Source organism: Lingula anatina, chromosome 1, assembly GCF_051362555.1.
Source record: "Lingula anatina isolate TDL-2025a chromosome 1, LinAna3.0, whole genome shotgun sequence".
NCBI lineage: Eukaryota > Metazoa > Brachiopoda > Lingulata > Lingulida > Lingulidae > Lingula > Lingula anatina.
Window position 1 is genome coordinate 67,206,402 of NC_141767.1, and position 13,278 is coordinate 67,219,679.

Sequence of the window (13,278 nt, forward strand, 5' to 3'; positions counted from 1 at the left end):
TTATTTAAGAAAGAATAATTGCCTGTTAAATAAATTTCAAGAGTTCACCAACAGATCCCAGTGAGTTGAAAGTTAATTAAAACTGTTGATTGTAGTTAATGACACTTGTGTTTCATCTTGAAAGGATAACAACTGTTTATTTTGGCAGGGAAAGTGCCACAAAATGGATTTCCCAGGGGTAAACAACATTTTCCCCATACTTTCCAATAATGGTTAATGAATCCATTCCAACAGAAAGAGTTAGTCAACTTTTTTTTCTTAAAATGTCTTTTTTGTAATAATCTCTTCAGATATCATTAAAATGCAGATTTGATGCATAAATGAAATTCCCTATATTTCTACTTGTTTATGATGCATTTGTGGGATTTTGAATCTCACATGAACAGTTGTTACCCCCTTAATATGCACATGGTGTACGATCTTCCTTTGATCAAAACATACAATCAAGACTGCATGTATTGTGGTAGGTGGGATGTGTGCAGAATTGTGGAATGTCTGCAGATTCTCACAGCTAAGATAATCGTTTCCCACAACCTGAGCAAGATGCCAGACAACACTCAATTTAATTTTCTTCATCGGTTTTCCTATCCCCATTTTTCCTATCTTATCCTTCATATGTCACAGTTAAATTGTTTTCTTTGCCAAAGAGTAAATTCTGTTTCATTTTTCCCATGGCAGCACAAGCCCTTGGCATTTGGGGTACATGTAGTACAGGGTCTATTGCACTGAAATGGCATGTTCTTACATTACAAATGCACAACTAAATTCCACTTCCGAATTGAGAACAAAGAAATCAATTTCTGAGAAAATGAAAGGTTCAGAAAAAAGAGCCAATTTAGTATCCTGCACTTTTCTCATTATCTCCATTCTCTTAGTAATGCACTTTGCAACCTTTTGCTCACTGGCCTTTGGACAAGCCATTACATTTCTTCAGTAAAATTGCAACAATGTGGACCTGTACATATAATTTATTTACGATTTCAGTCAAAATACTTAAAGCATGCAAGAGCTTGCAGAACTTGTTACTGAAGGTTTTATTTTTTATTGTCTGAAAAAAGAACCAATTTAATGGTACAGAAAGACAACAAATCAAATCAATATTTCAAAAATGGTTTCTTTGACATATACCCACAGCTGCAGAAATAGGATTAGTATCTTTTAGCAAAACACATAATGTATGTGATAAAACATCTATAGAACTTGCACTATCTGAACAACACAATTTTACAGCAGTCAGCATCCAGAACGAACCTGGCTCTGAAACATACAAACTTAAATGTCAATGAGAAAAAAATGACAATATAATTACAATCATGGTATGACACAGAAAAAAATTTAACAATGAAGGAAAAACTGACGCTAATAAATAACATAATAAAATATGGTTCCATATCTGTACAAGACTGGTTATTAAATACCATGGTTACAAACATGAAATATCTATTTATTTATTTAATTATTTATTCATTCATTTATTTATAGTCATTACAGTTAAAAACTAGCCGGCAAAGTGAAAATTCATCTAAAAGCACAGCACGGGACATTGAGGGAATACGTCTCTATGTGAAAACACCTTTCAAATATATGCATAACATTATCTTTGTATCATACTTGTGCTTAAAATTCAGATACAAACAAATTGATTTCAATGCCTTTGTGCAAAACAAGTTGGCGCTCAACGCCATCAAAATTAAAGTGAAAACCCAATGGGTTTTATAATCCTATCAAACTGAACTTATCACTCAATCAATCATCAGTTGCACCAAGTGACCTTTAAATTCTAACCAAAAAAAAAATCAGAACTCTTGTATGTATACAGTTGTTAGACAACATTTCATTTGGCCAGCTATGTGAACAAATTAGTAAGCAAGAGGTAGCATGTTCAAAAGGCGTAAAAAACATGGTTGAATAAAGTATGTCAATTTTTTTCTACAAAAAAGAAAAAATATATATCTGTAATTAATAGCTGAAAACTGTAAATTCTTAATGAAAACTTGAGAATTTATTAAGTTTTTCTTTAACAGACGCAAAGCAGTTATTTTCACTTATACCATCTGAACACAGTTCGATGGGATAAACAATTAAGCACATGATCAGAACAGCACATTTCTCTTCACAATTGCACTATGCTTCCAACAGAAATAGAAACATAATTTCATTGCATCAACCTTGATTAAGAGTCATAAATATACATATACAGACACATGGAGTAATGGATATTGGGACACTAAAGTCACTGTTAAAGCTAGTAGCCAGGGCTTTCTGGGGTCTGCCTATCCTTAATATATTATTACATATTATAACCATGGCAAGATGCTGTGTAAACATTTTATGTTCCTTTAACTTGCCCTGTTTTATATGTATCGCCATAGTATAACGGCTGCAGCCAGCACCCTCTCTCCAATGGCACCGAGTATAAGGTATAATTTCTCTGATAAATATTCCTACATGAACTTAGTGCTTGCAATAATCCAAGACACCACATTAAATAGATTGCCACTGCCTTTACCAATCATATTATATTAATCATGCCATAATGATCACCATTAAGGAATAAAACACTTAGTCACAAAAGTATTTGCTAACCAATAAAAGCACAGCTCTTAATAAACACTATTTATTTAAATGTTCCAGTTTCTATACATGAGCAACCACTGATACTGAATTAAGCTGCTATACTTGCAGCTAACATGTAGCTACAGCTACAGTGTAAATGATGCTGCAGTAGATATCATCATCATCACTTAAACATGACTTCACATGAAGCAAGTGAAGAAATAAAAGAGGTAGGTCAACAAAAGCGGTCTGTACAGCCTTGGCTACAGTAATTACGACTCCACGTTCACAATTTTACAAGTTAGCAAAGTCATTCCAAACACCGCCTGGTTGAACACACAAGGCACCCAATGTAGCCCAATAAGTCTCAGATTGAAAAGTCCTTTATAGACCAGTATTGGTTTTATTGACTTCTTTTCTAGGCTTTTCTAGGTGCCTTTCCTTCCACTTTGAACATACTGATTGAAATTCCAAACAGTGATTTATCTTTGCCTTCAATCCAGTGCCGCAGGCCCTCCTCCTCTTCCTCCTCCTCACAATGTCTGACCCTCTCTGTGGGTACAACATGGTCAGCATATCTAAAAGGGAGACAGATACTAATGAACTCAGCCAGACTTGGGCCATGCATTATTATCATCTCAAGACTGTGCTGACCTGAGGGAAATAATCAGATCTTTAATTTCAGCTAGCAGAAAGCCAGGAGATCAGCTTACAGGTCCAGGTTCCACTGGATAAAGGTTATTGTATTCCCCCATGTTGTGTTGACCGCAAACCTTGTACCATGGTTGTTGGTTAGCATGGTAAAATAAAACCCTGTTGATGTCACAGTGCTATCTGCCTGTTAAACGAGGCTACATCTCTGCTTATTCATTCCAGATTGATTCTGGTCGAATCTTCCTGCATAATCCCCATAATTCACAACAAAAAAGATTAATCCCTCCTAAAATCCATCTTCCTCTAGCTTCCGTTGCTATTTCTGTGTTCCAGCGGAGGCTTGAAGTTATCTGTGCTATGTGAGAGGGAGTAGTCTGTGCCATACAGTTTGCTGACTTTCTTGTTCATGTTTGCCATTATCTGTTCAGACATTCGGAAGCCATTAATAATTTCATCTTTCCACTGCGTAATTAAAACCCTATCCTAGAAAAGGAAAAAAAGGAGAAAAAACACTGATTTAATGTGACGGAGACAGAAAGAGGATGGATTTAGTTCTTTCTTTCCTTTTTTTTTGTATTTGACATCATTCTTCCTTGCATGCCTATAGAATGTGTATGCAAAAACCTTTCAAATAAAGTTTATGTAATTTACTGCAACAAAATTCTAACAAGGAAAATTAAGCATTAAACAAAACACAGCTGAGGTCACAGTATTTGTTTGTAATATATGAGGTTCTGGGCAGAAATGTGATGCTTATGGGAACATCAATATGGACAAAATGTGTTCTACATGCATTGTCTACTCACTGGTGACGTAATTGCTATTTTCTGCTCATTTTTCAGGTAAATCACTATGCAGTTTTCTGTTTTATTGATTTTCTGAAACTCCTGGGTCACTTCCCTGATTTCCGTCATTGAAATTAGCTGTAAATGAGTCAGACACTATAAATCACATTTAGTTTTCCTTGCAGGCATAGGACAAAGTATAAAGATATTGCCATCTATTAAGATGAATTACAACAACTAAAGGGGCTTACAGTTATGAGTCTAAAGAAACACAGCAATAATGTATTGTTGGTGAACAAAGCAATTCTGTTTTAGGGTTATAACTGTCAGCTCACAAATTGCATTGTCTGTAATAGTAATTATAAAATATTGTATCAGCAATTATATTGTTCTTTGCTGTGAAACCATACATGTGATCACTGAAACCCCACCTCTACTGCTTTTCCTTTGACAATCTGTCCATCTCGGTTTTTATGGTAGAACTCCAGTCTGTTTGGATACAGCTTTAGGTGTTTCTTCTGCCAGGTCTGTAAGAACGGCCCTCCTAGTTTCAATATCTCGCCCTCCACAATACAGTCCGTTGGACCTGAAAGTTGAGGTTTTAAAGCAATTGTGACCAATATTTGAGATAAAAAAAAAGGAATTTTACACACAGGCAGTTAACATAATACAAACTTTTTGTCATGCCATTTTTCAGTGAAACTTGAATCGCTTCACAAAACTGTCCACTTGGTTTGTTACCCCTGTCCATTAACACTAATTCATTTATGAGATCCCATGCACTGTAATTCTCTAGGGATAATTAGGATTTCTACTCATATTTTTTCATTGAGTCATTCCCAATTCACTCTCAATTTGGGTAAGAAACTATGTATCAATGTCATTGCTTAACTGAAAGAGAGCATTTAAAAAGATTCAAACAGTAATCTATTTTATCAAAGTAGTATGAAAAATAGACTAGAGACAGAATCTCACTGCATGGCTCCATTACCAGTTAATAAACAAGACACTGTATTACTGACACACACACACACATCTACACACACATCTACACACACACACACTCTCTCACACACACACACACACACACACACACACACACACACACACACACACACACACACACATGATTAATCTGTGTTTGGGCCTAAAAATGTCACAAGATTTAGTTGACAAATAACAGTAATACCCTTAATTCACTTTTATATTGGTAATGGAATCTAAATACTAACAACAGCAAAATGATGTGCAAGGAAAAGAAAGAGCCCTTAAATATGAGCTTAAATAAGGGAAGACTGTAACCACACTAAAACAATCAAGTAGCATGTATATTGCATTAAACTTGTTGTTGTGATCAAATCCCATTAAACATCTACAGCTAAGCATACCTGTAATTTTATACACATACATATAAAATGACTTTAATTGTATGAAGGATTTACCCTCAGCCTCTTGCACCAGATGGCATTAATCTATCTCTTCCTAATATCCTAACATGTGACTATATCAAACAGTACATTTGTAGATGAAAAATAAGCCTTCACCACAACCATCATCACACTAGTATTAAAAAGGTCATTTCAAGGTTTTTGTTCTTTATTGACCTCATTTCCATTTATGTCACCATCGAGACATCAACCACTATCAATTTATTTCTTCCTATCATATAGTCATGCCAAACATTACATTAGCAGATGAATGATCTCCCTCTACCACAATCATCATCATCATCATACCAGTATCAAATTCATCATTTCGAGGTTTCTGTTTTCTTTTCAGCTCTATTCTGTCCGTGTCACCATTGATGGCATCAAACACTGTCTCCGCCACTTCTTGCTGCCACCGTTCAGACACAACTAACGGGAAGTTCTTGTAGAGTTCTTGGTCTGCCTCAGTAAGCTGAAAGGACAATTCACTCACATTATGATATTTCTAATCATGATATAATTTTATTAGATATTCACAAAATAGCAAATGGCATGTGATTATGCCATCTGATTTAATCTCATTACTGCAATAACCGTACTGTTTCTGTTTTTCCATGAACTCGTGATCTATTGGTTAACACTAATTCCTTTCACTGCCAAAATGGCAAACATCTGCTATCAATCTTCTTAGCACATTTCTTATCTTTAACGTTTGGTATTACCCCTGTGTACAGATACCTAAAGAAAAATGCCAATAATCTATACCTTGTACTTAAACAATTGGTTTCAAATGACAACAAAAACTGTGGTAATTTCATATTAGCAAGAGAAGATTGGCAAAATCACTATTGGGGAAATAAAAGTGTTATCTTTGGTAAAGTGAGAGTTTTTTATGTAAAATTGCTGACATTTACTTGTGTGAGAGAGAGAGAGAGAGAGAGTTAAATAAGCAACATCAAGATCCTATTTGTGTCCATTAATAATGGTAACCTCTCCACATACATTAACAGAAAAAACAGAATAAGCCTTCACCACAGCCAATATATAGAGAAGGCAATCTGCAACATTATCATGTATTATGTATAACTGTGATTGCCTTCTATATTATTTCTAATGTTAGAAATAGAATGCTGACATATTACATATGTCCCATACCTTGATGCCTTTTGTGTCCTCCTCATCAAAGGAGCCAATATCAAATGCATCTGCAGCATTGACCTCTCCCCGAGGAGGTATAAGTGGAGGTGGAATCTTTTGGAGATACACCTGAGTCCAGTCAATCCCCTTAAAATAGCTATGTTCCTTCACCTCGGGGGCCCTGGAGGATTAAAAAGAAAATATTTTTTTTTGCGTAAAAAGCATGTAATGGTTTAGTTTCATTCCAAAACTGGATGCATCTTATGTGATGAAAAAAATTATGGTGAAGTTTTAGTTGACAGATTCTTATAAATGACAATACAACAACTTTACATATGAATGTTTCACCATTCACTTACCCTCTCCCCCTACACCCTAGCCTCTCCTCCACATTTCTATACAGTAAACCCTCCAATACACCCTTCATTTCTGGGGTCATTGAGTCTGGTAACTCTACATTCTGAAAATATAAAATAGGGCAGTAAGTTTTTAGTTTGTTTAAGAGTCAAAGAAAATTGGAAATTGCTTTTCCATCTCATCTTATAATCATATTGCTTTTTCATCTTATAATCAATACAAATTAAGGGAGAGATTATTCATCATTTGTATTAAATCTTTGTTTTATCTTGATTGGAAAAGCTTTGAACCATTTAAATGGATTTTTTATCATGTGTATGTAGGGCAAATAGTTTTATAAAGCTACATTTTTATACATTTTTAAATATCAAACACTTTTAACTATTCTCAACTTTGAACACCTTTTAAACTCTTTAAATTTTGAAGACAGGTGATATAACTTAACTCCTTATGGTCACATATATACTTTCAAATTCAAATGTATTTGTATTCAGCCCCAAGAGAGTGTGTTTCCCCCCCTTTAAACCTATTGCCACGACACAATGTCTGTATTTTAGTTTGCATGACTTATTTCTGTACATAGGGAATTCTTCAATGTGTACCCATACATGAAGAGGATGAAAAGCTTCAGTATCAACTTTAGCTTACATCAAGGTACAGTCCATGTGGTTCTCCTTGTGCAAAGCTTTAATTATTCAGTTTTGATGGCCTGTAGTTGTCTGATGTCTCAAAGGCACACTACAGCCTTTTCATTAATAAATTTATAGCCCACACTTAAAAAAATGTGTTAAGTGAAAATATGTCTTTAAAAATTAAAAAAAGGTACGTTACCATTGACATTGATTAAATCGACCTAAAAAGGACATAGTTTTTAATGGGTGCCATATCATGTAAGTGTGATAGTTGAATTGGACTGAAAATAATTTCACTTTTTCTGCAAAATCCACAAGTACGTCTTAAAATTGTTGAAGATCTCCTGACAATATTTTCCTTCTCTTACATTTATAAAGAAATACAGCAATTAGAATCAGTGACACTGTAAGGTCTGCATTAACTACTGACTGTAACTAACGACTTCCAGGCACCGTTCCGGGCCCCAGTTCATCACCGGTAGCACAACAAAGATCAGCTTCTTTTTAAATAGGATAAAAGCCACTGGAATTAGATTATAAATGATCTATAGTCTGGGTGCTTCTCCTTACTCATTAATCATGCTAGCGAAGCAAAGCAATTATTTTTTCGTGCGAAAAAAATACATGCAGATTTTTTTCTTGGTAAAAGGCATTTTGAAAAAAAAAAAAAGCCTTATACACTTGGCGGGTCACAAAGTAAAATGATGGTGCACAGAGTGACATATCATAATTCTGGGACAGCTGTAATATCCTTACCATAGTCATTGTCATCCTATCAATTTCATGTTTGTCTTTGGTCTTGTGCTGTCTAAATGGACTATGGCTGAAACAGAAAAAAAAAAAAAAAAAAAAAAAAAAAAAAAATATATATATATATATATATATATATATATATATATATATATATATCACATGTTGGCATGTATCTAAACTGGTTATATAATAATTAAAATGGTCAGTAAAACTTTTGACTTCTTGAACAAAATTTGCATAATTGGCTATACATTAACAGATGGCTAAGGTTAATCAATTTGGCTGTAACTTATCTTTTGAGACTTTTAGAGATAATTATAATTTCTAACAGACATTTGCATAATGCAGAATGGGTTAGTGAATATCAAAATTGACTATGGATTGAAAACCAGCATTATCAATGTTAGATTCAGTCCCTGTTAAAAATGCTCATATGCTGCTCTGGCCTTCTAATAGATATGCAAGTCTGATATTTTCAATTTTTGCAGCAAAATCTAATTCATAAACAAATTTTACAGTAAAATAGTTATAACATCTAAATATAATTGTTATGTTTTCAAACTGCACAGTAAAATCCAGTTGGACAAAATTATGAATAAATTATCCACAAAATTACATTAGAGAAGTACAGATGGTCCCTCACCCTTTTAAAAGTTTGTATAGCATACAACCAAAAGAGAACCAATCTGCACTGGAGTCATAGGCCGTGCCTTTGGATAGCACCTCAGGTGCCATATACCCATGTGTGCCCCTGAAAGACACAATGGAAGAAAAATTATCATGACAACTTTATTCACACAACAGCTTTGACATATCATATATAAACCTAATAAAGTTGGGATGCTTATTAACAAACAGTCTTGTATCTCACACCTGACATATCAATAAGGAACATCTCAATATCCTGACACGGCTGATGACAAACTTAAGGTATTATGTGATATCACAGAATGTAATCTGGTTAATACAACTAACATTTGGCAAAGACTGAATGCAATCATCTTACTTAAAAACAAGAACAAATGAAAAGGCGAATCACAATGCAATATATCTGCAGCCAATGCATCTAGATGTATTTGCAATTTTGATTATACAGGTCACAAAGTACAATTAATCACATGAAAGCCAATTAATCCCTTCTTGCAGTCCAAAATGTCGTTCGCCATTTTGTGAATTCAACCCACAGAGCTGGGAGATTATCAGACTCATCAATTAGAAATTGAACACATTAATTTCCTGGTATCTACACTGACATGCCTTTTAGTGAAATTGAAAAACCTCTGCAATTTTGTATAAATGCAATTTTGGAAACATGATATATCAGATATATCAATGCCATTACTGCTGCAAACATATGTCACAGATGTATATTGAAATATGACCTTATATGATACCATTTCCTATGTTAAAACTTCATCCATCCCCCTCATTTTGAAAATCATAACAAAACTGAACTCGAATTCAACAACTTTAAGAACTGTTAACATTAAGTACAACTTTTCAAACATAGAAATAACTTGTGAAAACAGGTCTAAGTATTAAGTGCAAGAAAACCTGTAATTGGCTTTTTTCCATAGCAAAGCTCATACAATCCAGCAGACATCCCACAACAGAAAATCAATACTGATTAACTTACACACTGGCATGGGGCTTCTTCTTTGAAAAATCACAAGCCAGGCCCAAGTCGGATATCCTCACATGACCATGTTCATCCAATAGGATATTGGCTGGCTATAAAATAAAAACATAAATTAGCTATCAACCAGACATATGAATTCTCTAATGTACAATTTATGTTACTTTGCAAGACTTTACAGCTTTAACAGTAAAACATGTCCACTAATACAAAATTTATATTGTGTAAATTTTAAATCTCATAAAATCAAAACCCTATTCTAATGACAATCAAGTTGTCATCAATGTTAAGGTGGACATTTCTGTACTGCCCAGTATCAATAATATCACATGTAGTTCAGAGCTACAGAAATAAAATGTCTGTCCTACAGGTGAACAGAGGTTTTTATCTACAGATAAAGCTATAAAAAATTGATAGCACCAGATTTTCAATTAGATGGAATTTAACAGCACAGGGCTGTCACCTGAATATATGCAGTATACATGGTTATATAATGTTTGCATACTCCTTGGTCTCTATTATTTAATGCTTGGCAAAGGTAATTACCCTGAATGTGTCATTTCCTGGGGATGACCCAGTTAGAATGAATAATAGATGCAGGCATAGGATAAAAATGCTATCATTTATATGTACTATTAGCTGGGCTCAAAGAGACATTTTGGTATAGACTGAGTTTGTTCTGGATTTGCTGTCATTTTCTAATTACAGATATACAAATAGTTTTATTTCCTGAACAAAATATTGAACTTTTTGTGTCCCTTTTCAATCAAAGTCTCAGAATTCTCTTCAATCTCACTTTGAAAATAATTTCAGAAAATGCAAAACCATCATATATTAAACTCACAGAAAAAAGAACATTCTTTTTCACTCTTTCACTCTTTTCCAAGCTCATCAATAATGATCTAATGCAAAACCTGTCTCAGTTGATTTGTACAAGGCCCCCACAAAATTAAACTATAAATCAAATGACACTTTAACTTGCTATCAAATACAAAGCAATAAAAAATTACAAGTAGCAGGTTCCATTGATGCCTTTCACAATTGACGTGAAATTGCGTGTCACCTGATGAAGTGGCCGATGCAAGAAGTTGATGGGCATCCAGAGACCAGTCAATCACTGGGTTATCAACCCACAATTTCTTTTAAAAAAAAAAACCTACTGGCATAAAAATCTAATTCTTCAAAGATAATTTTTTTCACGTCTCACAAGATTTAACTTATTTTCGTTGGGTGATATCTATAGCTGTAACATGTAGGCGTGTGAGCATTCAAAGCTGTATGTATGTTAGAAGCAGAATGCAGAAAGTCTAATTATAATGAACATTTCAGTAATATTAATTTTATAGAGTAGCTGTCTGGTTTCTTTACAGAACTGCTGATCAATATCATTCACTGCATCCCTATGCAGTATTTTAACACAATTACCAATATAACATTTCAGCAAAGATTATTTTATTGCCAATGTAAGTTTCTAGGCCCCAACACAATATCTATACCCATAGGACTGGATTATAATGGCAACCCAGTATGCTACTTATATTGATTATCAAGTTTGACATGTACAGCCATTCTAAAAAATACTCTACACATGTAATAACTGTTGCAGAGTGGGAGGAAAATATTCCAAGAACAACATTTCTATGTCAACAGAAAGTGATCACACAGGGCAATTTTCAGTTCTTGTCACTGGAATGGTTTATTCAGGAAAGCCAGTATGATATTTATATTGATAATCAAATCTTAAGAGGATTGCTCGTCTAAAAAAGATTCCACAGATGTTGCTAGATGGCAGGAGAATGCTATCAAAAAATGGCCTGCTCCTGTCTACAGAGTGATCACAAAGCTTATTCTATTTTAGCATGTTTGTTAAAATGTCTTCTTTTTATTTTAGGGAATGCTTTAAAACAAAGAAGACAAATCCAATTAGAGGTTTTTAAATTAATATTGTGTGCCAAAAAATTTTTTTTTCTGAAAACAAATGAAATTTAAGGTTTTGGTTTTATAGCTGCACAGAATCAATGACAATGTCATCAACTTGCTTAAACTTAACAGAATAAATCTTCCTTTCCAATCAACTCTCTTGTATTCTCTTGGGGGGAAAAGTACTTAGATAAAAGAAAAACGAGCTGCGGGGACAACCCCTAACAGTATTCTGTACATGTTGTATTGGTTACCATCGCCAGCCTTGTGAACTAAATATATTAATAAGGAGATTAATGAATTAACAATGTACATTTACTGTTAATATCTTTTATTAAGGGTTTTCCAATGATCCAAAGGGAAGAACATTGTAGAATAATGACAGAAAGAAATGTAAGTGTCACTCTTAATGTATTAACTGAATCAGGGATGTGACTGCCATTTAGTAAAGAATTTGGAAAATATGTTGTGGAGTCCAGGGGGGGGCACCTAGACCAATGATATTTTTGGCTCCCAAAAAGTCAAAAACCTGTCAACAGTTGGAAAAATCTCATCCCTGCAGAAAACAGTGTCTAGAAAAAAAAGTAATAAGTAAGAGAACAGATCAGTATTAGAGAATCATTATCTAATATCTTAACATGGTGGGTAGACCATCAGGAAATTAGCAACATCGCTTTTAAGTGGGGTCGGCCATATTTAGTCGGCAGATCAGTTAGTCGTCAGATCGTCTTTTCTGAATGTGCTCTTATTCTTGCTATTGTCCCAACTGAGCTATAGTCTTCTAACTAGACAATAGACCGGAAATCTAGCCCCATTATCGTTAATGACCCGGTTGTATGTGCATTACATGCATGCCTAACTGTGGTGTCGAGACAAATGGTGCCTAGTTTTTCTTGTCTTGTCCTTAGTGCTTCATTTTTTAAATTGCAACGATAAATGGTGTGAATAATACAATATTTAATGAATAATGAAATTACACTGTTATCTCAGCTACTGAAAAATTGACAAGAAAAGTTCGAGTTTTCAATGGTCTGTTTGACTGATTGTTGTAAGACAGACCCTTTTCATCACAGAACCCCCCCCTCCTCCTCCCGCTAAAACCACCACCAAGCTGGTGAGCAGTACTGCCATAGTCTATCCTAAGAGCCCTACTATAAATGTTTATTAGTTGATTCACACCATTTCTCACATTTAGCTGATCTCTTCCTATTGTTTTTAGTTGATTTTTTATTGCTAAAATGTACAAACAATAGACCTGCCCATTGAAGAAATATGCTACCTGTAAACCATCATTTTTCACCTGGGCTTGAATAATGTGCTACAGAAGGAAAATAAGAGATATAGCTAACAACAGCTACAGAAGGAACACTGGAGATACAGCTAACCACTGTTACAGAAGGAACACAGAATAGATAACACTG

The 13,278-nt window shown here is 34.3% G+C and overlaps 1 protein-coding gene across 1 annotated transcript in view; it reads right to left on the bottom strand.

Moving 5' to 3' along the window:
- Nucleotides 1-953: 953 nt before the first annotated feature.
- Nucleotides 954-13,278, bottom strand: part of LOC106181894 (G protein-coupled receptor kinase 3) — a 51,799-nt gene continuing 39,474 nt past the window's right edge. The window contains exons 11-19 of the mRNA XM_013566428.3: nt 9,938-10,032; nt 8,945-9,052; nt 8,305-8,371; nt 6,919-7,019; nt 6,578-6,740; nt 5,732-5,894; nt 4,427-4,581; nt 4,017-4,133; nt 954-3,693 (exon numbers count right to left, since the gene is read on the bottom strand). Coding sequence (XP_013421882.1) covers nt 3,514-3,693; nt 4,017-4,133; nt 4,427-4,581; nt 5,732-5,894; nt 6,578-6,740; nt 6,919-7,019; nt 8,305-8,371; nt 8,945-9,052; nt 9,938-10,032 — 1,149 coding nt within the window. The 3' untranslated portion in view covers nt 954-3,513. The remainder of the gene's footprint in view (nt 3,694-4,016; nt 4,134-4,426; nt 4,582-5,731; nt 5,895-6,577; nt 6,741-6,918; nt 7,020-8,304; nt 8,372-8,944; nt 9,053-9,937; nt 10,033-13,278) is intronic.